We start from the raw sequence: 24,795 nt of genomic DNA on the forward strand, positions 1-24,795 counted from the left end.
CCGGAAGTGGAGCCAGCAGGGGGCAGGCGGAGCCGCGCGCGGCACTAGGCCCGGGGCGGCCGCGCGCTCCCCGTGACGGCGCTGCGCGCGCCTCGCTCCGCCGGCGACGGCGCCAGGTACGTGCGGCGGCCCGGCCCGGGCAGCGCCGCCGGCGAGGGGCGCGGGGGAGCGGCGGCCGCGGGCTTCAGGCAGGAGGGGGCGACCGGCCCCCGCGGCGGGCGAGTCGGGCTGGCGGCGCCCAGGCGCCTCTCGCAGCCCTGCACCGGGATGAAGACTGCGGGCCCCCGGGCCTCCCGTGTGCTTGGCGACAGGCCCAGAGAGGCAGCGGGAGGAGACGGCGCGGCGGCGGCTGCTTGTGGCAGGGCCCCCGAGCTCTCCGCGCTGCCCACGTGGGCTGCTGGGACGGGTGTAGAAGTACCTGGATGGCCGTGTCAGTGGGGGTGCGGGGAAGTGGCCACGGTGTCACCGCCCAGGAGCGGCCCCCAGGCTCTACCGAGCGCCGCACTGTGCCTGCTGCCGCTCCACGTGTTGGCCCCTTCGCAACTGCTTCCCGATATCAGGGGTGTCACATGAACCAGAGAAGGGAATAACAGTTTCAATTTTCTACATAATCGAAGGCGTTGTTCTTCGGAATGTATCCTTACAGTCATTGCTGCAGGTTTTGGTGCTGTCAGCTGCTTTTGCAAAACAAGACTTGCCAGCTTTCTCCGCTGCTTAATGCAAGCTTCCTGTGCAGTTGTAAATGACAAAAAGTCATTTGAGTGTTGTTCTTCTGACTTAATAATATAGCTGGGCTTGAGTGGTAATTTTCATTTCAAATCTTGCTTTTCTAATTAGATGGCATTGAAAACTTTTTAGGCTTAAGTTTGTTGTAGTTGTTCTGGCAGCTTAGAAATGAAATGAAATATTTGCTATTCCTGACTTATCCAAATGTAGAGAAATAATTTTCCAGTTTAAATTGTTAACTTTTTCTTGAATTTTGTTTGGCAGGAAGAAAACTCAAAATTTGTAATTCTAAAGATGGGAGAGGTTGGGCATCTGTAGTTCCTTTCCAGAATCCATTCTCTTTTCTTTTAGAGGAACTGTGGCCTTCTTTTTTCTTTCAAAGATAAACACTGAAGCTTCTGAGAGAGAATGAATTCTTTCCTTCTAGATACCTAACTTTTAATTGTGGTGTTACATAAGCCAAGCTGCTCAGAACCATGTAAGCCAATTTATCAAGTCCTCACAAAATGTGTATTCCACTTTACATTATTTTTGCATTGAGTTTTTGGCTAAAGTATTAAGTTTGAATGAGCAGGTCACAGATCTTGTTCAGGACATGCCATAATTGGCAAAAGAAGTGTCATAAAAGCAATAGCAATTACAAAGCTAACTGGATACCTTTGATCTTAATGGAACACTGTTTTGGTGATTCTGAAGAGTGGAGTATTAAAAACATTTGCCGTGAAAGAAGAATAATTACCAGTAATATAGCAGAAAGGTGGTGTCCTTTTAGTAACTCTTAGTATTTTCTTGGAATCTTTAAGGAGGCTGGGGGTGAAAGAGAGTGGCAGCGTGTTCTGTTAAGAACGGCAGAGCAGCTTTATGATAGCATCCTGGTTAAAGGAAACCTTCAGGTTGTTAAAATTAGGTATTCTGTAATTATGTAGGAAAAGATAAAAAAGCTCTTGTCTAGGGGAAACTAAAATTTTAACAATTGAAGATACTCAGCGGCTTGGGGTGTGTCACAGAGTGCAACCAATGTGCAAATGCAGAAAGCATGTCTTTATATGCTACTCTGGGTTTGGAATTGAGGAGATCTGCTGTTCTGAGTGTTTCAGATATTATTTCACTTTCTTTAAAAACAACAACAAAAAAATTCTTTGCTGACAAGAGTATTGGTCTTCACAGGGTAGCTCCAGATACTAGCCCCGGGTGATGGCTGTTGCTGAAGTTGCTGCCAGTACTTACTTCCCGCATGTCAGCTGGAGGTCTGATGTGCCTGCCACTTCTGGTGTTAGTGTAGGCACTCCCCAGCCCACGTCTGTCATAACATGGTGGGTTAAGACAGATGTAATATTTATTGTGTTTAAGCTGACCTGACTATTTTTGTCTGCAGTAGGTTAGCAGGTGCGGGTAGGCGTAGGAATAAGATGAAAACTTCCAGCAGGCCAGCAGTACTGAGCAGCTGGAGACAGACAAGGGCATCGTCATTTCAGACACATAGCGCACGCTCAGACTGCCCTCTGCCTTAGTGAAATACCTTTAATTATTGGAGTTTTCTCACCGGTGCCTGGATTTTGTCTGTCTTCTTGAGATTACCTTTTCAGTGATTGTAGCCAATTATGACTATATTTAAATCTGCAAGTTGACTTGACCATGGTCTTTACTGAATTGCCTTTTATGTACTAGTTAGCAAATGTTTGGGAGAGATTCTCCTTATAATTACTCAGTGGGGATTTATCTTTTAGAATCTCTTCTTTTAAGTTCACAACCTTCTTTCTCTTTCCCTTGAAGACTCAGCACTGACTCTGGAGGTTTTGCCCATTCCAGGCTCTATAGAAAAAGTTCTGAATACAACTCTATTGCTAGTACTTTGAATCTGACCCACTGTTCCTTTGGGGAACAATGTGCTGTCGTGACTGAGGAGTTTTTTAGATTTTCAATAGATTACTGGAATTCTTTGAAGTAAAGCATACATACAAAGAATGAATAGATATCTTTTTAAAATTTTTTTCCACAAGCTTACTGAAACAAATTGGCTAACAATGGACATAAAAACATCCTCTTATGAAATTTAATACTGCTCTGTGAATTTGTTTGGTGCCTTAGAAGGATATTTTTTTCTCTTTATAAGTGTCATTGTGCATGTATCTACTTAGCCTGTAGATCAGTTTCACAGATTTGTACTGAGTGGAATTCTCAGAGTACAATTTAATAGGTTTAAATTTTTTATTTTTCATGGTTATTTTTCAGTATTTTGTGTGCTGTGTGGACTTTGAGAACTTAATATTTAACTACTAACAGCATTCCTTGCGCTGTTTTTTGTAATGTAGCTGAGTTTGATTGAAAGGTGAAAATATAACGTTCACTTTTATATCATCCTTGCCTCTCTGCTCAGCTCATCATCAGTTACTTATTAGTACATTAGTTGTGGTAATGATTTTTGTTTTATGGCTGACTGCTTCTATGAATTAGACTGGGACCAAAAGTTATTTATGTCCAGCTGCAGACCCACTCTTTTAAAAAAAGTGCCCAGGGTGCAGTTTCACAGCCTGTTCACGTTAGATCCCTGTTGGTGGAATAGGCAGCACTCCTCTCTGCTTCCTGCCTATCGCTCCAAGCCATGCAGAAGATCAGCTGGCTGCATAGTGAGCCAGGTAAAGAAGCTGATCCAGCTGATACAGAACTAGAGATACAAAATTCTTCTTTCTCATTGCATCAACTTGCTCACTGGCTTGAGTGCCATCATAAGTAGTAGTGATGGGACACGGGGCAGCAGCTTTAAACTGAAAGAAGTCAAGTTAACTTAGGTACTAGGAAGAAATTTTTACAATGAGGATGCCAATACATGAGAGCAGGTTGTCCAGAGAAGCTATGGGTGCCGTGTCCTGGTAAGTGGAAGGCCAGGCAGGTGTTTTGGGCAGACTGGTGTTGTGAAAGATGGTGCTGCCCATGGCGGGTCATTGGACTAGATAAGTTGCAAGGTCACTCAAAATCCAAGTGCTTCTATGAATCTATAAGAAATGATGTAGGACCTGGCTGGAGAATCTAGAAGTAGGAGCAGGGCTGAAAGTATATCATAGGGACTTCAGCAGATTGTGGATCTGCATCCTGAATCACCTTGTACTTCAGTTGGTGGAAAAGTTGGTGAAAGCCTCTCAACCAGTTTTCTGAGCAATCTGTTTCATGAATTAGTAACGAATGCTACTGCTGGTGAGGCTGGTGGCCTGCTCTGTGGTCTAGTGAAGTCTTCATGTAACTGCTTTTATTCCTGTTACACTCTCCTGGACAGTATTGACCTCCATGTGGATGGAACCTCTCTGGTACTACAATTTGTATTCTGTTGAGTGTATATCTAAAGAGGAAAGATGAGCCATGTAAGACTTTATGAAGCTAATTTTAGGTGTTTCTGTATTCTTCTAGGTTCCCGTTGGCCAGCAGAAATTAAGGAGACCAATCTGTGATGAGCTTGCTATATAGACATTTGACTATTATAGGTATTGATTTTTAATACTTAGGTGAAATAAGTATTGTCTTAGCAACCATACTATTAGCTGAATCAATATATTTAGTATGGTGGTTAATTCAAGAAACTCTTCTATTAGCAAACATTCTATTCTGTGTTGTGGTTTAACCCCAGCTGACAACTAAGTACTGTCAGCTTGTTGGTCACTTCCTTCCCCTTTCCATCTGCCCCAGTGGAATGGGAAGTGAATTAAGAAAAAAATGTGCAACTTTTGGATTGAACTAAAAGCAGTATAATAATTGAAAGAAAACAAAATACAATACTACTAATGATAATAATAATTGTAATGAAGAGGAGGGAGAGAGGGAAATAAAACTCAAGACATACAAGTAGTGTGCAGTACAGTTGATTACCACCTGCTGACTAATACGTAGCCCATCCCTCAAGAGCCATCATCCCCCTTCTGGGTAGCTTTCCCTGTTGATATACTGGCCATGATGTTCTGTGGAATGTCACTTTGGCTTGTGTCACCTGTCCTGGCCATGCTCCCCTCAGCTTTTTGTGCAACTCCTCACTAGCAGAGCATGAGACACAGAAAAGTCCTGGGCTTGGGATAAGCACTGCTTGACAGTAGCCAAACCATCCAACATTATTCTCATCCTGAATACCAAACACAGCTATACTAATTCTAACCCGGCCAAAACCAGGACACTCAGGCAGGCAGATGTAAGAATTTTCTTTATTGCGTATCTAGAAAGAGATGATGATTAAAATAAGAATTGGCTGTACACATTGTCATTTGTACTGCAAGTTAGCTGGTTCCAGTGTTGACTGGAAGCAGGTCCATACCTGGAGCACCAGTAATGTTAGTGTTTTTTTTTTCTTGACGCTTGTGCATTTAAAGTCAGGCCCATCATACTGTATTTTTCCAGCTTCTGGTTTTTTTAGTGTTGGTAGTTATCAGTTCATCATAAGGAATTTTACTATAAATTTCAAGTCAACGTTTAAGCTAATTTTTTTTTTTTTGAGAAGGATGTACTGAAAATGTTTTTGGTTGTGTTGAAAATACTCTTGATTACTCTTAAGTACCCCTAAGCAACTCCAAGATGTAGATAAAAAGTATGAAATTTAATAGGAAGGTAGCTTTGGAAATTGTGAACTATTTCCCAAGGTAGCTAGTCTGGATTTGTCTGAATTACAAGCTTCATAAAGTTGCCATTTTGCACTTGCGGTACATCTTTTAAGGTACTTAATTTGAATTCTCTGGACATTTCAGCTGGAATGTACATATTCTGCTGACTGATTGAGCTTTCTTCACTGTGTCAGCTTTATGCCCTGTCAAAATTAAAGCTCTTGGTGGGACATGGCAAGAAGTGTTCTCTGGTTTCTTGTCATCCCTTGACTGGGGTATATTTTCTCTTAGCAGTAAGGCATAGTGGACCCCTCATTGTCTTGTTTTAGGTGCATGAAGAGAGGTGGTTTATTGTACTTTGGAGCTGTTTTATACTTTATGTCTTGGTTTTTGGAGTAATAACTGCTTGTTTGAGAATATAGCCAAGGTAATTCTGATTGATTATGTTGTCAGAGTGCCAGGTACTCTCCAGGTTGTCTTCAATGCTGTGTTGAAGACCAAACCTAACAAATAATGTAGTGCTTATAGTTTCTTTTGAAGTCCTGCAAGCCAGGCTTTATAAAGCCTTGAAATGCACATTTGAGTGGCTGTCACGTTTTAGCATACAATACATGCAAATCTAAGTCTCCTTGTTTAACTTAAGATGGTAAATCATGTTCTTGCTTTGCATCTTATCTTCTTTTCTTAGGAACAATGTATAGCAAATCTTGAAAACATCTTGCTTTTTTTCCTAACAAATGGGCATCTCATTCCTCTTGTAGAACATATGTATTACCCACCTCAAGAAGGAAAATGTTAAGTGGGCTAGATTTAAATAAATATAGGCACCACAGTCAAAAGGATATATGAAGGTATTTCGAAGAAGAAATTTGTTAACAGGAAGCCTTTGTAGTGAAAGAGCTGTTACATAAAAGCATTATTAAAATTTGGTGAAATGAGGGATAAATAAGTGTGCTCATGCGCACAGTCTGTATGCCTTGAATAATGACCATTGTACTGAAAGAGTATCTCCCCACTGAAGCATATGATTCAATCTTGTGAAATAAAATCTGAACGAAAGAGAATTGTGTATCCATATGTTGGTATCTCCCATGCTGCAGTAATGTGTTAACATAGCCTACCTGTAAGCCAAGGAGGAAGATCTCAGAGCCAGCACAGCCATCACAATCAAAGCTACTATTAATGCAAACTTGCATTCAATACATGCTATCCATAAGTCAAAAATTGGTGGAAATTTCCTGATACTTTACTTTAAATGTTTGCATTTTCAAAAAGCAGAGTTTGAATTTTGGAAGCATAAATTATTTCCTACCACAGTGATCACTTCTTTGAGTCCTTCTTTTGCTTTCTCTATATTTGTTTCTTGGCCATGTTGGCAAATCAGGCTAAAAAAGTTTTTAAGCAGCAGCTGTATTCCTGTTCTGTCACCTCAGTTGTACCAGGTAATGAACTAAATCTGAAAATTGATAAATTGAAAGTATACTCTTTAAAAAAAGGAGGAGGTGAGAGAAAAGAAAGAAAGAAAGGAAGGTAGTTTTAACTCAGATCAAGTCCCTGTTTTGGTTTAACTCAGATATGATTCCCTGAACCAGTTCTCTGTGCATTGCTACAAACAGTTCTGGGGATAGCATGGGTAGGGGGTGGGACTGCTAAAGTCGTTTTGCAAAGATGTGTTTGCGAATATGTCTTTTGATTCTAAGACCTGGGGGCAGGAAGGGTCTTTGTTCTGTATTTGCTCTCTGTGAAACAGTGGGGTACTTGTTATCTGCCTGGATGAAGTTGAACATAGCATTCCCTTGGCTTGGATTTAACATTTCTCAGTATAAGAAATTGTCCTCAATTTTTAGAAACTTTAAGCGTGTTCTGATAATAGCAGCATGAAGGCTCCAGGTTATTTCACTCTGTGTTATGTCCACTGTGATAATGAAACTTTTATTTCCATCAAGAAGCAGTACGTACCTAACCACCTTGCTGTGTGAGATTTTGTATCTGTAGCAAACCCCAGCTAGTATCCTGACTTGTACTTTCTTTATTAAGACATGATTTTTTATTGTCAGTGACTCAGAAACAGACAGTGACATTTTTGGCGCACAGTACCATTTGTTCTCTGTTGTTGCTCTTTCTAAATAGGTTATATCTCTTGAATTGTAGCATTACATTCATGTGAATCATCCCATCAACTTCACTAACATCAAATAGGTTGCATGTGCATTCCTGCAGGAGAGCTCTAAGTTCTTGTTCATTATCTTTCCAACATAATTCTCTGGGCAATTAAAGATTTTTTTTTTTTTAATATTTTTGTCTTTTCATTCTTTGTTCTATTAGTTCTATTATCCTTGTCTTTCTTTCTGGTGAGTATGTAAGTAGTCATAAAAATTAGGATAACTTCCTAAGGAATAATTGTGAGAGGACTACACCAAAAAACCCAGAAGCTTGAATTTTTGCCTGTTTGAGATATTTGGTTGAAGGAGGAATGAAGGGATAGAAATATGCTGAGATGGGAGGTCTAGTTCCTTAAGGATGTCAACCCATGCCTGCATTTTCTTGAGATGAAAGATAAAACTATTACCTGGCTTGTTTCAGACACTGAATTTTTCAAAGCTAGTAGCGTGTTCATTTTGAGAAGCTCTGATTTTGCCTTCCCAGTAATGTCCCTAGGCAACATTTTTAAGAACATTGTTTAGAAAATTCCAGAGAAGCGTGATCTTTAGAGATTGCTGCTAACAGGAATGTAACAAAGCTTTATTTCTGTGGGAATGTTAAACTACCTAACTTTCTAGAAAAGGAGCATGGTGTAGATAATGTAGTATTTTTTCTTTGGTTGGTTGTTCTAAATTGCATTTACGTTTAACAGTATAGGGCAGAGATAGGTTTTAATGTTTTACTTTATGGGAAATGATGATAGATATACCTCCCCCAAAAAATTTACTGTGGACATGGTCAAATATGGGAGTGGAGCCCAGAGAAGTCATGGAATCACCATTGTTGCACATCTTCAAAACTTGACAAGTGCCTAAGCAGTGCATTCTGGTAATACCTCTTAGTTGACCTCCAAAGGTATATATAGATTCGTACAAGGTGTACCTTACCATATATATGGTGCTGTGTTGCAGTGCCTTGGTGTTTTGGATTAGAAAGAAGATACTTGGTAAGGTCTACTGTTGTGTCAGGTGTCAACCTCACTATCAGTGTGTAAGAATCTCAGCGATTCTACCTGTACAAGATGTGCTGTGCTGTCCTTGTTTGGGCATGCCTGCCAGCACCACAGAACAACTGACTATGCTTGTTCTGCCACAGGACTGTGGTGAGGATGTCCAGTGTCAGTGGACAACAGGGAGAGTGGTCTGAGGAAAGCTCTTGATTGGCTTTGTCATTCCCATACTCGTTCTGTAATGGCAAGATGAATGAAACCACGGGACTGGAGCAGTGTGGACAAAGGGAGCTTGGGAATAAGGAGTTGAGTTGGCAGTGTCTCTGAAAGCTCTTGAAATGAAAAGACAAATGAAAACTTGGGGAGGGAATGGAGTGGCACTGGAAGCTCTCGGGCTGGAATGTGAGGCCAAGTAAAACGGAGTTTGTGAGAGAAATAGGATGGTTGAAACGCACTTTATGGGAGAGGAGGAGTTGGGGTTGGGAGAAACATGAGTGTTGTACTTAAAACTCAAGAGGAAGATCAGACAAAATACTGAGTGTCTCCTTATTAAGTGAGCACCTTCATTTGATGCACTGACAAAGAAGTGCAGTGGAAAAAAAAATTAGATGTGATTATGCATTCTGTGTTGGGTTTGTGTGGCAAGGTTTTAGTAGCAGGGGTCTGCAGGTGTGGCTTTTTTGAGAAGCTGCAAGAAGCTTCCCACATGTCCAGTAGACCCAGTGCCAGCCAACTCTGAGATGGACTTGCTGCTGGTCAAGGCTGTATCCCTGCAACCCATGGAATGTTCACAGTGGGTCAGGGTGGTGCCTAAAGGAGCTTGCCAAGACTGTGTTGGACAGAAATTTAGATACAGATGACACTACCTTAGAGAAGTAGTCAGGAGTAGAGATCACTTCTTTCCTCTTAATTTTTATTCAGTTTGTTTTTCATATGCGACTGGACTTCAGTGCACAGGTGCTGAACATTTTTTGTGCAGGCAGTCTTCATTTTGTCATTCCCTGATACTTGTGGACTTGGCATTGTTTTGGTAGTGGGTCTTTTGGTAAGGAAGGCACAAATACTAAGCCTATGCTATCATCTATGGAAACATGATAGTATATAAGATTTTATTCATCTGCAGAGTGATTTTAACCAGCTTGAAGGTATTTTAGTACACTTAGAATTTTGAGTGGTTGCCAATAGAATGAATAATATCACATATCGTCAGCCTTCACAGATTTGTCATGGCTGTAGCCCTGAGGGTTTTGACATTTTCATTATGAGAAATTTTGGCTTTTTTATGCAAATTAACTCCAATCAGAAAGGAATTCCCGAGAACACAAAACTGAGACCCCTGAGACCATGAGCTCTTAATTCTTGCCCAACCAGACACTGCTGGTAATGATTCTCACATCCCTTGTTATGATCATTGCTGGTCATTGCTGCTGTGGGAGGTGACTAACTTGTAAATGGAGGTATACACACACACACACACACACACACACACACACACACACACACACACACACACACTCTTTCTGTATATTCATTTGGTGTTCACTTTTGCTTTTTCTTATCTTCACAGAATGGTAGAGTTGTTGACATTGGCAGGGACCTCTGGAAATAGTCTAGTCCATCCCAGTGCTCAGAGAAGGATTAGCTAGAGCTGATTACTTGTGGCAGTGTTTACTAAGTTTTGAGTATCTCCAAGGACAGAGATTCTGTAACCTCTTTTTCTGATCCACTCTAAGCACAGAGGAGCAGTGTGAGCTCTCTGTGTATTACGAATAGAATCATGAAGGTTCAAATATTCCTCAAAACAAGATTAGAACCAAATGAGGTTAAATGTTGGTACCAAAAAATGATATATTTTATATAACTGTAGGAGAGACAAAGAGAAAGAAAGAAATAGAAAAAAGAGGTGGGGGATGGGAGGACAGGAAGAGTGACAGAGACACACTAAGTAGAAACATATCCCCCCTCTGTGGATCTTAATGATGTCTTGTTGATCCTCCGGTCTTCTAGGTGGTCAGGGTCCCCTGCTGAAAAAGCATAGAATCCAATGGATTAATAAAGGTTTGGGCCAGGTGGGAATGCCCAGGTACCTCCCCTCTGAGGGGGCAAGTTTGACACTGTCCTTTGCAAGACTGTGGATCATTTGTATCATTTTGCATCAAGTGTAGTGCTCTGGTGCAGGGTCCGGGGTACCATTCAGGGGCCCTTTAAATGGACCATGACACTCCCTCGGCTGCCCCTCACGTGAATGTCCTGTAGATGTGGCTTTCCTGGCTGAACCAGTTTGAGTAATGGAGAATGGGTGTTTGTTGCCTCTGACCAGAGACTTTTCACCATGCACCTGAAACCCTCTTCCTCCACTCTCTGGTGGAGTGGAGGATGTCTGTACAAACCTGGTCTCAGTAGATAAGACAGCTGCTGGGCTTGGTCCTCCTGTGGAAGTATTATTCCCCAGCCCAGACCTGAAAATAGTGACATTTTTATCTTAAAGTAACTTACAGTCCAAGGCCTCAGCCCAGGGGACCCATTCAGGGTGCAGTGATCTTCAGTGCAGCTCTGTTGATGTAGCTTCACTACGCAGTTCTAATGGACAAAAATCCTTCATAAAAATGTTTAAGCCATAAACTATAGTATCAGTCTCTGACACTTGTCTGGGTGCCTGCTCCAGTGTTTGAGTCCCATTAGGGTAAGGAAGTTTTTCCTTATGTTTAAATGTCCAGTTTGTGCCCGTTGTATATTGCCTTCTCACTGGACAACAATGGGAAGACTGGCTCAGTGATCTTTTGTCCCCTCTGGCATTTAATAGATACTGATTAGACTCCTCCCATCCCACCCTGACTTTTCTCCCTGCTGACTAGTCCCATCTCTCTTAGCCTCTGCTCAGATATCAGATGCTCCAAGCCGTTATATTTTTGCAGCCCTTTGCTGGCCTCACACCAGTATGGCTGTGTTTGTGTTCTACCGGAGTGTCTGGAACCGTCACAGCATTCCAGATGTGTTTCAGCAGTGCAGAGTGGAGGAAAAGGATCATGTCCCTCAACCTACAGGCAATGCTTTTCCTAAAGCAGAATGTCATTGAAAGGATTTTCACTGCTTTGTTTCTTTAGGTCTCATTTTAAACTGTGGGGAAACATTATATATAGTCTAGATACATAGTATAGAAAATGTTTCCTACTTTTTAAAAATTTCTGATTTTTCCCTTTCCAAGTTGTATTAGCTTGAAATAATACTATGTTTTGTGAAGTTTCAGAGACAGTAATAGAAAAGGTGTATTCATTGGAGGGGACAAATTTGCTCCAGCTGATGCTTGCAAGATTGTGGAATATTTTGAAGCTGAGTAATTTTTATGTATCTACATAAATTGGCAGTTGCTTTCCATTTAGTTTGTACCTTATCCTCGTGGTAATTAAACAAATGGCTAGTTAAGATGTGGTTTACCAGAAATATAAAAGTATATAGCACAATATCTGTGCTCTACTGGACTTGGTTTTAAAGCACTTGAGACTTAAGTTCAAATAATTCTCCGCTCTGCTTACCTTTTTGGGTTTTGTTAGTTTTGATTGTCTCCAAGGACAGTGTTCTGTCTCCTGTCCCTTTCTCCATTTTTTTTTTCATCTTCATCAGATTTTTTGATCCACCTTCCAAATTTGTACAAAGTCTGCTAAATTTCATGTACATCAAGGAAGCACATATTTTGCCTAGCATTGCTGATTTTTTATTCACAAGATTTGGGGTTGTGTTGCTGTTTGGTGTAGGGTTGTTTTCTGTCAAATGATTTTCCATCTACTTTCCCCCTTCTTTTATAAGTAAAATTTAGTAACAAAACATGGTGAGTCTGAAAGTTTTTGGTTATCTCTTTCTCCAGCACAAGGAATTTTGGACAAACCATTTTTGCTTCTTTGGACTATGTCACACTTTTAAGCTGTTGTAACTGAAATGTTTCTTCAACTTTCATTTTGAAGTAGGTTAAAAATGTAAAATATTAGAGGGCTAGCTACATTATTGTGTGGGTGCTTGTAGCGTTTTTTTGCTTGCTCTAACTGTTCTTGGTAGTTGATTTAGTACTTCTCTTTGAAGTTTCATTTTGTCCTGTGTGTATACTGCTAATGGGACTGTATAATGCTCGGTACAGCATTCATTTAGTTACAGAGATAAAGAATTCTTGTTTACACAATGATATTTTAAAGGTAGTGCTATTTCAGCACATATTTGAAAATTGTTGGTTGTTTGAGAAGATGCTTATATTGCCTGTAACATGCCTTTCAGGAGTCTGTTGTGCTCAGTGGATCTGATGCTGGTTTATATTTTTCCCATGCAGCACACTGTTAATGTATTTCTGCTTTTCCTGTATCAGTTTTTGTCTTGGGAATCAATATGATCAGCTGATGTAGAGGTTGATGTAAAGAATTTTAACATAGACAGTCCTTAGTAAAGCATGTGTATTGTTCATGAATTTTTAAGGTTAGACATTATCCGTCTGATCATAAGGTGACATGGAGGTAAAATAATTTTAATGGATTGTGTGCCCTTTTCCTGTAATTACAGTTTGTTTATCTATAAACCCTGTTGTAGCCATTACATTTTTTAGCTACCACACTATTCAGATCACTAAGTTGTGTTTAACAGCGATCAGTGGGCATTTTAAAAATTGAATGGAGCAGAGAAACTGGAAAAAAATTACTTTGGGTTAGAATCAAAATTTCATGGAAAGAAACTGTGTTAAGCTTGTTTAGTTTACCAGAAGAAAGATAGGACTTGGCTGTGGTGTCTAATCATGTAAGGGAAAAATAGAGACAAAACTTAACCTACAAAGGTGTTGCAATAATTAGTGACTGAAGCCTGAAGCCAAATTCAAACTGGAAATAAAGTACAAAGGACAGTGACTAGCCTTTCAGACATCACAGCAAGTGATGGATTCTTTAGCTCTTAATAACTTGAATTTTGCCGTGGAGGCCTTTCTGTAAGAACTGCTCTAATTCTTACAGTAACAGGAGTTACTGGTCTTAGAGACTGGAACCTGAAGAAAGTAAAAGGCCTCTGTTTAAGAGGAAATGATTCATTTTGAGAGACTCTCTGCCTGAAACTCTGAACCTTCCAAGAAAAAAATCAGGTATTTATAGTGATTTTTTTTGTCAAACTAGGTTGCATCTCCCTGTGTCCTTCTCCTCCTGCTTTTATATGCACCTTTGGGTTTGGCATTACTTGGCTGATCTCTACTCAATCACACATCCTGCACCTACAAAAATTTAATACAGTTTTTCCCCTTAGTTGGGATTCCTTCAAACTGGTAGGAAATGCAGTGCTTTCAACAAAATGGACAAACAGTGCTGGTTTAGAATGATTGAAGTTTCTTTAGCCCATGTCTTTGAGTTGTTACTGCTATGACAGTGTTTAGGCTTGCGGCTAAATCAGTCTTATAGATACATCTATTCAGACTCATTGAAGTAGTCCATCAAACGAGTAGAATTTAATTTTTTCAAGGATTTTGCTTTATAGCATGGCAAGTAAAAGCTATGAGTATGTGTGGCAAAAGGATCGAGAATAAAACAGAGCACTTGTTCCACATTTTTTCCTTCTGGCTCTCAAATCAAAGGTGCAAATGAAATGGTCAGATTCATTGTCATGATTATCATCTGTATTTGTGGACACCAGTAATCTGTCATGTAGAATGGAAGACTAGGCCAGGAGGAATTGCATAAAGTTTAACAAAGATACTTGTAAAGTTGTGCAGTGACAATGGTATAATTCCCAAACAGCAGGCAGACTGTTGTGTGACTGGCTGGGATGATCTGCTTAATAGGAGCTGGGGCTCCTGCTGGATGGCAAGCTGAACAGTGTGCCCTTATGGCAATGAGGTCAAACCGATTCTCTTGTATTGGTAAGAGAAGTACTAGGGTGCTGTGTCTGGTTTGTCCCCTGATTTCAAGAGAGATATTGATGAAAAATTGGAGACGGTCCAGCAGTTGGCCACCAGGATGATTTGTATGTTAGAAGGATGGTTAGCATGTTAGAGAACTCAACATTTGGAGAAAAGTTCAAGGAAATTGTTTAGGTTAGAAAAGACATCTTCGAGTTCTACTGTTAACCCAGCCCTGCTAAGTCCCCCCAAAAATGATGTTCCTAAGTGCCACATCCACACACCTTGTAAATATCTCCAGGGATGGTGATTCTACCACTACCCCTGGCAGCCTGTTTCAGTGCTTGACAACCTTTTCAGAGCAGAAATTTTTCAAATACCTGATCTAAACTTCCCTTTGTGCATCTTGAGGCCATTTTCTCTTGTTATTTTTGAGAAAAGACCAACCCCCACTTTGTTGTAGAGAGCAAGAAGGTCCTCCCAAGCCTTCTTTTCTCCAGGTTAAACATCCCCAGCTCCCTCAGCCAATGCTCATAATGCTTGTGCTCCAGACCCATCACCAGCTGTTACGATCTGGTTTAAACCCAGAAAAGCAAAGCAAGCTAAGTCTCTGTGCATAAACCAGAAAGAACTTAGAAGGTTCAAAATATCCCCAGAAATGAGATTAAAACCAAACGAGGTTAGATGTTGATGCCAAAAAAGGATGTATTTTATTTAATAGTAAAAGAGGCAAAGAGAAGGGAAGAGAAAAGAAAGAGAGAAAGAAAAAGAAGTGTGCGTGGGGGGTGGGGGAACAGGGAGAGGTGACAGGGATTAGGTGGAAGCATATCACCCATCCGAGGGTCCCAATGACATCTCGTTGCTCCCCTCCATCTGGTCTGCTGGTGGTGAGGGTCTCCTGTCACCGCTGTGGCCACACCACTACATGCTGCCACACGCCGAAGGGTGCAGAACTCCGTGGATTAATAAACACTTTGGGCCAGGTGGGAATGCCCACGTGCCTCTCTTGCAGGGGCTGGCTTGACACTGTCCCTTGCGACACTGAGGGTCTGTTGCATCATCTCTGGTGCAGGGTCTGGGGACCCCTTTGAGGGGGGCCCCTGTGATGGGCCATGTCACCCCTTCTGCTGTGGATAAGCTCCCTCCCCCCCCCCCCCCCATCCCCCCCCGGTGAGGACCCCTCAGCTGGGCTCCTCTGCACAGTGGAGGATGGGCAGTCACTGTGCCTCTGACCAGAGGCTTTTCCAAGATACCCAGAGCCTCTCCTCCCTCCACCCCTTGGTTCGAGGGTCTGTTTGAGCCTGGCAGCTGATAGCCCTGGGGCCGTGGTCCTCATCTTGGAGGTGTTAAGCCTGTGCTCAGTGAATGTCCCCAGCCCTGAGCTGTTACTTTATCTTATCTTTGTAAGATGAGCAGTGTCAGGCCTCAGGGCCCCATTCAGGGTGTGGGAGTCTTCTCTTCAGCTTTTGTAATACAGTTTTAAAAGTCCTTTAAGAAAATGTTTTAAGTCATAAAATATAATATTTCAGTCTCTGACACCAGCTTCATTGCCTTTCTGTGGACACGTTCCAGCACCTCAGTGGAGAGATGGCTTGGAGAGGTTTCAGCAGTCATCCAGTACATAGAAGATAGTTGTGAAGGAGAATTTGTTTTCTGCTCAAAGGTGCACAGTGAGAGCAGAAATTTCATCTCAGTATAGGAAAAAGGAAATCCATTAGAAATAACTAAACTCTGGAGTAAGTTTCTGAAAAGCATGGGGAAATCTCCCTCACTGGAAATATTTAAGGCTCATGTTGGCAGCACCATAGCTTACCTGATCAAAGGCCCTGTTAAAACCTAGTGAAATAAGGTCCAAGAGAAGGTTGGAGACCAGGTAATTTCCCAAGATCTTTTCCAGCCTGAGCTACTCTTACAATGCTGTGGTTACAGCTCTTTGTCAGGCTTGGCTCTGGGCAGAGATAGCAAGGTTGTAGATTAGGCAGTAGCAAACTGTATAAAGAAGTGTGATTACAATTACTGACAGACACTTGATGGAATATTTTTTACAGTAAAGAAAGTAAAATTTACTTGCATTGTTTTTTTTAATTTTGTTCTTTTTATTGTTGCATGAAAGAAAATAAAAGATGTACTGCTGTGGAAAAAAACCCTAAAAATGCAAGTTTGATGCAGTCAGAATTAAAATACCAAATTTACTTAAATATTGAGCTAAAAGAAATAACGCATTTATATTATTCACATTATATATAATATATGTATAGAGGTGTGTTGTAGTGCTGCTTTATGACAATCCAGCAGAAGAAAATCTGTGGACTGCAGGTGTTTCACAGGGCTATTGCTTTGCTTGCCAGATAGTTGAAATTAAGCAGTACTTGGTTCAGCTGGTCATATAACACATGCCTCTCAGGCAGAGGGCAGAGCAAAAACAGTTGAGATACTATATTAGCAAACCTTGGAGAAATTATAAACATTGAAGAAGCAAATGTTCTACAGGAAGAAAAGCTATGGGAAGAGCTGTAAGGCAGATTTCTTGAGGCAGACATTGCTACAAATAAGAGGTAGGTACACTTTGGGAATTTGGGCTCTTTAGTCTGATTCTGAAATAAGGTAACCTGACAATGAACTGTTGTCTTCAGTAGCCCTGCATGCTCCTTTCAGTTGTGTGTGATTTGATTCTGCTTAGCATCCATCTGTGTATTTTTGTGTCATCTGCAGTATTTGCATTCGATGCAGGGTAGTCAAGTGAGGTGGTGATAGATATTTGCGTGTGCAGTTTCCAGAAGATGTTGGAGGAAACAGGTGTGCTGTAGAAAACTGAATGCACCTCTTACCTTTCTTTAGTCTCCTTTTGTGCACCTACTCAGCACAGAGTCTGGAGTAGAATCAGAAATGCCTTGCTGTTCATAAGGATCTGGGCTACAGACCTGGATTCCCTGCATTTCCATCTGATTTGTATGTGTTCTTTTCAGGAATCTTCAGTTAATGACAGACAGTCCTTCATAAAGTCATTCTGTTACTAAAGAGCAAAGGAGGAGAGAGGGGAAAAAGGGATTTTAAAGTACTAGGCACATAGGCATATGTCTAGGGTTTTTTAGCAGCTTTTGATGGTAGCCTAAGCAGAAACCATTTCCCTGGAGTTTCCCACTTTCTCGCTCTTTCTTCTGTGGCACTCTGGAAAATTACTTTGGTGTCTCTTGTAAGAGAAGACTCTTCTAATAATCTTCGAGTTTTTCTCTGTTCAGAGGCATTTTTCTCTGCCAGCTGACTCGTGGGATTGCTTGAGAGAAGATGATGTTTCAAAAAGAAAACCAAAAAACCTGGTTTTGTCCTGTAACTGCTTAGTATGTGCAGAGATGAGGCTATTGAGAGTCAGTCTTCTCCTCTCCATCTTTCAAGTCAAAATCCCATTAAAACCAACAATACAAAGTACAAGCATCTTAATCTCATCCAAACCAAGTTTTTTTATAAACTATCACAGCTATATTATGAAGTAATGTCATACCAAGTCCTCATAAATCCTTGTACTGTACACTGCTTGGAAAATCTGATTCTGTAAATAAGTAGCATTTCACACAACTGTTTTCCAAATAATTTTATTGCCTCAATATTTTTTTTTCTGTCCTCATCAACTGTGATACAGGCCCATGAAGTAATGGAAAGTAAATCATCCACTAATTACGGCGTTATTACATTTTATGTGGACTTTTCCTGGCACTTCACTTGTGGGGTGTTAGTTCTCCATAAACATTAATTCCTTGGATTTTCCCTAGCATCTGCTGTTTGTGAAGGATTTTTTCTGACTGTTTAGAGGAAGGTGATGGTGAAGGTATCTTGAAATTAATGTCCTGGTCATCAGTACGTTCATCTCAGGTGCTGAGATTGGGAAAGCTAAAGAAGATTCTTTGAAGTTCATAAAGCAGGAATCCAGTTATCCATAGTTCTGAGCATTGAAGGAAATCAGGCAGGCTGAATGCCTAGAAAATGAGAAATACACAAAAAGAGATTATCTGAAACCATTTTATTTTTCAGGCATTGGGAATAGTCACCTGCAAATTCCTTCTCTGAACAGAATTCTCTGGGCAGCATTCTCCTGCCTTCACTGCAGGATCACTTCTTCTGTCTCCAGAGCTGATGGCCTGATTCATTAGGTAACTATCTGTCTACCTCAACACAAGTAGGGTCCTGCTCACCTAATTATTGATATTTTGTGTATTTAAGAAAGTACTGTATTTTGCGGTGTTACAGATTAACTGTAACGAACAATACAATAGGCAGCCAAGTCCTTCCTCCAGCCACTCACTCTCCAAACAGTGGATGGGGGAAAGAACTCGAACGGTAAAAGTGAGAAAACTCATGGGTTGAGATAAAGACAGTTTATAGGGCAAGCAAAAAAAAAGCTGTGCACACCAGTAAAGCAAAATAAGGAATTGCAGATATTCAGCCATCTGCATGAAAGCACAGCTTCGTCACGTGTAATGGTAACTTGGGAAGACAAACACCGTCATTCCACACGTTCCCCGTTTCTTCTTTTTCAAGTTTTTGTTGCTGAGTGTGTCATCGTCTGGTTAGTTGGGTTCCGCTGTTCTGGCTGTGTCCCGTCCCAGCTTCTTACGCACCCATAGCCTGCCTGCTGGCCTGGCAGCACATGAAAACAGGAAAGCCCTTGGTGCTGTGTGAACGCTGCTCAGCAGTATTATTGATGCTGTTTTCAGCACAAATCCAAACCCTAGCCCCATACAAGCTTCTATCCTACAATTTCTACTACAAAGAAAACTGGCTTTATCCCAGAGAAAACCAGTACGAGTACTGAAAGCTGTTGCTACTGCAGATGACCATTTTGAACCTCGTGTTTGGTTGATACATCATACTGTAAACCTCACAGAGGCTATGTTGAGGTTGTGCTGCCTCTTCTTCTGTTATTTTGACATGGGGTTTTGTCCATTTCTCTATTTTTGTTTTGCCTCTGAATCACAAGTTCAGATGAACTCAGAGTTCAGATTGAAACGCAGGAGACGCCAGGCTTTTCTTCTAATTGATGTTTATTATTTTCTTATCTATAACACAGCTGCATGGGATGTGCCTCTTAGTTAACAAGGTGGAAAATGGCCGTGAGTTCTGACTTTCAAGGCCTTTTAAGGTCCAAATCACCCTATTATGGAATCCCAAGGAATTTATTTTTACTTATAATCCAAAAACTAACTATTCATGATCCGCACTGCGGGTTTTTTGACCCAATACCAGAACACCCAGATTTGAGAAGGAGAAAAGAAGAAGAACAAATCCACACCCCAAATCCTCCATATTGTTACACATATATATGTATTATTATATCCCACAACCTAAATTCTCTAAACCCAGGGTTCCAACAGGTTTTTGCCCGTGTTAATATGGATATCTTTATGAAGGTAATTTCTAGCATTTCAAGGAAGTTAAACTGAAACAATTAAGATCTCAATGTGTGGAATTGTGTTGACTCTGCTTTTTGTAAATAACTGAGTTGCTGATACATATTGCTAATGCGCATGGCTCCTAGTCATCTGCTATTTGAACTTATGGGGTAAATAAAACTGGCAGGTGGTTGCTGTGCAATATCTCAGACTTTAGTGCTGGCTGCAGTCGTACTTCATCAGCAAGTTCTACCACCATTTGGTAGAGTACAAAGATCTACTGAGCTTAAGGGACTTCAGGATCATTGCCAAGTTTCTTTGTATTCTAAGTGCTTACACATCCTGCCCTTCTAGCATTTATTAATCCCCTTCCTGTGCATCTTTCCTCTGCCTTTTGCATCAATATGGAGCATGATCTGGGCAACTAGGTAAATTTTCTGGAAATTCTGATAAGTCTTAGTCTATATTAAATGTGTGACAAAAGCCATTTTGACTTCAGCAGATTGGAGCAGGCTTTAAGGGTAATGATAGCAAGAAGCACACACTACTAAGTTGATCCTCTGATCCTAAATTTCTGATCTCTAATGTGGAGATGCTGTACATTAACATCATCAGAACTGAGCACAAGATGTGTTTCTGAGCCTTCTTATACTAGAGGTAGACATTTTCAAAACTGTTTTGTCTAAAGCAGACTGGAAATAATTGCCTTTCAGGGCTGAAGTTGGGCAAACCAATAAGCACTTGAAAATACAGTCGTTTAAATGAGGGAAAGTGAAGTACAACCTGAATTGATGCAGATGGCGTCTGCAGCGCCCTAAAAGCGGGAAAAGAGAAAATCGAATCAGACAGAAAATACTGCTAAGATTAAATTATTGCCTTTTTTTGCTTTGTTGAGCCAATACTGACAAGGAACTCAATGCAAACTATCACCCAGCCATTTCTTTGAAGAAAAATTGGGTCTTTAATCAGTCATCAGCCACATTGCACAAATCTAACCTATACTTGTTCGTAGCTTACTTGGGATGTCAGTTTCCAAAGAGCAAGATTCTCATTCTGTTATATCCTAATAAAGGAGTGCAATACAAAGCAGCATTCTGGTGACACCTCTTCAGATTGTGTCCAGATAAGCTTGAAGGACTTGTGCTGTTTGAAGATACTTGTGTGTTTTCTTCTTATTTCTTTCTTGTTGTTAACACTACAAGAATTTATAGCCTTTATTTAGAATATTTGTAATATTGGCTTAGCTTCAGGTATTGCTAATTTATATTTGCTATAGTATATTGCAGTTTTTTGTCACACTTCTGTCTGCATTTGCACAATGAAGAGTATTTTATGTTGAAATCTCTCTCTGTGTGCCATATGTGTGGGTATGATATGGTGTCTAGTTTGATTTAAGAAATAGGACTGTTATGCCTTCACAAGATTTGTCGTCCAAACTTCCAGTACCACTTTACAGGCAACATGAAATATGTGTATATTCTCTTATGTGTGCATTTTTAAAAAAAATCGATTTATTGACCATTTGTTTGTGAGTCCACCAGTTCTGTAATTACATAAGCAGGGGTATAATGAAAATGCAGCCTTGTTGTCTCATGTGAAATCATGAAACCAGAATATTTCTGTGTAAAATTATTTTAAGTATTGCTGGGAATGGAGTTAAAGAGGTACAGAATATGTATAAGATACTTTGAGTCAGAATTCTTAAGTTTGCATGCATAAGCAAGATACATACAAATAAATGTACATAATCTTATTGCTGTAACTGTTTTTTCAGGTGAAATAGTAACTTGTGTTTAAGGAAGTATGCTTGCCGTATGTAGCTTAATACAAAAAAAACACAGAGGTGTTTTCAAAAGACTCATCTAAGTAATTGTACAGAATAACACATTTAAAGTCAGCATTTATTACAAGAAACTTGATGGCATTCAGGAATTATGTGAAGTGGTCAGTATGTGCAGTTGAAGATCACTGGGGTTTGAAATTAATACCTGGAATAAACTGCAGTTCCTGCTTTGCCTATATGCAACCATTCAGAGAGCTTCATGATTTTCCACTGTTCATTTTTGTACCATCAGTAGTGGATTTGGCACCTCTCCGTCAAAGAATAGAAATCCAACCCTATTATGTAATTTCTTCTCGTTGTCAATTAAACAAGTATCAGTGAAGTATTCCAAAAAATCATGTATTCACAGAAACAGTGCATAATATACTGTGTGCTTGTTCCATCCTCATTATGATATCAAGTCCTTGGCTGCTGTAATAGTTTTTTACTTTGTCAAAAAGAACTGTAAATTCTCTCTCTCAAAGCTAAATTAGGCTTTATTTATTTTGGTGCTTTTAGCTTTGCAGTTGAACTGTTACCTACTCAGTGGCAGGGTCTTCATCTGTTAAAGGAAGAAGAAGGGTATCCATGGTACAGACAAGAATGGCAAGGATTCCTGGTCCCTGCATTGCTTTATTTGATATGGGGATGGGGTCTCGTTTTCCAAGGTAAATCTGTTCAGATAGATTTTATGTTTCTTCCCTTGGCTAACAACAAGTCTTGAGGATGTGTGTGTATTTTGTTAACTGCATTAGCTTATACCATATTAAGAATTTTCAAATACTGTGTGGGGAGAACTGCACAATTTCATATGACTAGAATAATTTTAATTTGGGCTATCACAAAACACTACCATTGTAATTTTTTACCACTTCTAATAATTTTAACTGAAATGACCTTGTTTTCTATATGCTTTAGTAGAATATACATGGGTTTGTGCTGCAAATGTACAAACAAGATGGACAAGACTTTGTATTTGGTAGTCTTTTGTCAACTGACTGTTTTGAAGCATATGAGGAAGATATTTAATACCCTCCATGTGTGTGAATCAACATTTGAGTCACTTTAATATTTACATTGACAACATTATATGCTAGAAAATGCACAAAAAACCTCAGTGGTTTTGCTGTTATTTTTTGTGATTGCTTTTGTTATGAGTGATAACGTGACTAAAGTGTTGGCCAAAAGATGCACATTTTAACTGAATCATGTCATAATTTACAAAGTACACAATATAAACAGCTTTCCTTGTGGAGTTGCATCTTTAAAAGAGTTTTGTAATGTATTGCTGTTTCCCATCGACTTTGAACAGCCTTTACAAAGGAAGGTGTCAAAGTTCCAACTTGTAAAATGGATTATTGGACTTTCTAGACCCCCAGGTTTAAAAAACCAAATCACAATCCCTCAAACCCTCTCTTTAGTTAATAACTAACAGGGTTAAAATTGCTGTTTTACTCCTTAATATACAAGAAAATGTTTAATACGTTTTCTCTATGTAGAATAGAAAAGTAGTCTTTATTATGCTAAATTTGGGGGGGGTTTCTGCTGTCTATACAATGATCTTCTGTTACTTAAAAGAAATCATTTTGGGGTTCTTTCTTGCAGATCTAAGTGTTAGGGAGCCAGTAGTACAGTCAGTGAATCCTGTTACTGTTTTGACAAATTGCATCAGAGACAGAGTTCAAGCAACCTCATCAATGAAGAAGTGTATGAGAGAGAAGAATAAAACAAGTTGGTAATGACTGACAGATAAAACAAAGAACCAAAAAAAGATTAAGGGAAAAATAATTCAATGCACAGAAGTCTTTTTATTGAGTAGGAAGAAGCAATTGTGATTTGGTACTTCACTCCCTTGGTGTCAGACCAAGATGAAAGAGGCTGTGGATTTGAATGTCTGGGTTGCCTTCTGTGCAGTAGGAGAAACTTGAAATAGATTTTGTTTGTTAAGTCTCATCTTGAATACAGTGAGATTTGTTCTGTACTTTACACATTTCAATACCAATAATGTATTGTGGAAATCATAGTGGTTTAAAATTGTGTGCTTCATGTAGTCTTACTAAAACAAAACTAAATAGTATAGTAAGGACAACAAAGTGGCGTTAACTGATGAAGAAAATACATAAAGGTTGTGGAAGTTCTGTTGGTTGTACTTCGTTTTTTCTTGTATCTTGTATTTTGGACTTGCAGGTGTTGCACTTCTCTAAAGGGCTTATTGTTTACTGATGCTGCACTAGAATCGCAAAAGAAGTTGTATTGATTAGATAGAAGTCCTTTTAGGATTAGGAACAGGTATTGTTCATTCTTGTGAACTTGAATCTTTAACCAAACTTGGTCAGACTTCGGGTTTATAATACTTAGAATTTTTTTTTTTGGTGGTGGTGGTGGTGTAAACAGTAGAAGATGAGAGTGATTGAAGGAGAACTCAGTAAATTTATTAATTTCCAACTCTTGTTCTTTTTCAGATTGTTCTTTGAATATTAATCTACATTTACCTCAGTATTTCAAAATCTGTTGATAGTTTGGGTAAATTATGGCTCAGCTCCAGCAAGGAGGCCCAGATGAAAAAGAGAAGACCACTGCATTAAAGGGTATGTCTTTTTGCCTTTTTTACATGTATTGGCATTTCAGAAATGATTGTTAAGGAAAGGAAAATAATATGATATAGCTATGAGTTAGAGCTTGGAAATTACAATACCAGAAGAGACTCTTAGTCCACTTGAGCTAATGCTTACTGTCTAAGGTGTGTCCATTTATCAGTATTTTCATAACACGGTATAAAACATAGTGGTCTGTGGTAAGGGGTAACAGAATAAACTATTCATTACTTTTAAAAGTTTTAATAACTGTTGTTTGAGAAAGCTGACTGGTGCTTTTCTGTTCTTAGTTTGCAGCAGTTTTCATTTAATTTGTGTGACACTTTTGCTTTATAATTATGCAACCATATTGCAGCTTTTAAAAATCTCTTGGACTAGAATGCTAAAAGGAAAAAGGCTTTCAGGATGTGACTTCCATATTGGTTTCATAAAGTTCTGTTTGTATTGTATGTTTTAAAAAATAAACTGATCTAAATGACTTAGGGGGAAAAAAGAAATAAATGACATGTTTTAGATAATGGCTTTCGGTTTTGGAAGTACGCAAACTTGGTTAGACCTACAAGTAAGCTAACCAAATGTTGGTTTAAAGTGCTTGCATCACACAGATGTATTCTAAATTGTCTTTCAGAGGAGAAAAAATAACGTAGCTTGCCACTGCAAGTGTACATCTTGGGTTTCTATCAAAGC

The 24,795-nt window shown here is 39.8% G+C and overlaps 1 protein-coding gene across 10 annotated transcripts in view; it reads left to right on the forward strand.

Moving 5' to 3' along the window:
* ARB2A (ARB2 cotranscriptional regulator A) overlaps positions 1-24,795 on the forward strand; it is a 262,147-nt gene continuing 237,352 nt past the window's right edge. For 4 of the 10 annotated variants that reach the window (XM_069002269.1, XM_069002278.1, XM_069002277.1 and 1 more), the window contains exons 1-3: positions 1-116; positions 18,335-18,453; positions 23,977-24,102. In XM_069002269.1, coding sequence (XP_068858370.1) covers positions 24,045-24,102 — 58 coding nt within the window. In that variant the 5' untranslated portion in view covers positions 1-116; positions 18,335-18,453; positions 23,977-24,044. Of the gene's footprint in view, positions 117-4,128; positions 4,203-16,810; positions 16,864-18,334; positions 18,454-22,033; positions 22,183-23,701; positions 23,804-23,976; positions 24,103-24,795 lie in introns of those variants that run through there. The other 6 variants (XM_069002273.1, XM_069002274.1, XM_069002270.1 and 3 more) reach the window with 6 other exon arrangements.

The sequence above is a fragment of the Aphelocoma coerulescens genome (genome assembly GCF_041296385.1).
Source record: "Aphelocoma coerulescens isolate FSJ_1873_10779 chromosome Z unlocalized genomic scaffold, UR_Acoe_1.0 ChrZ, whole genome shotgun sequence".
Classification (NCBI taxonomy): Eukaryota; Metazoa; Chordata; class Aves; order Passeriformes; family Corvidae; genus Aphelocoma; species Aphelocoma coerulescens.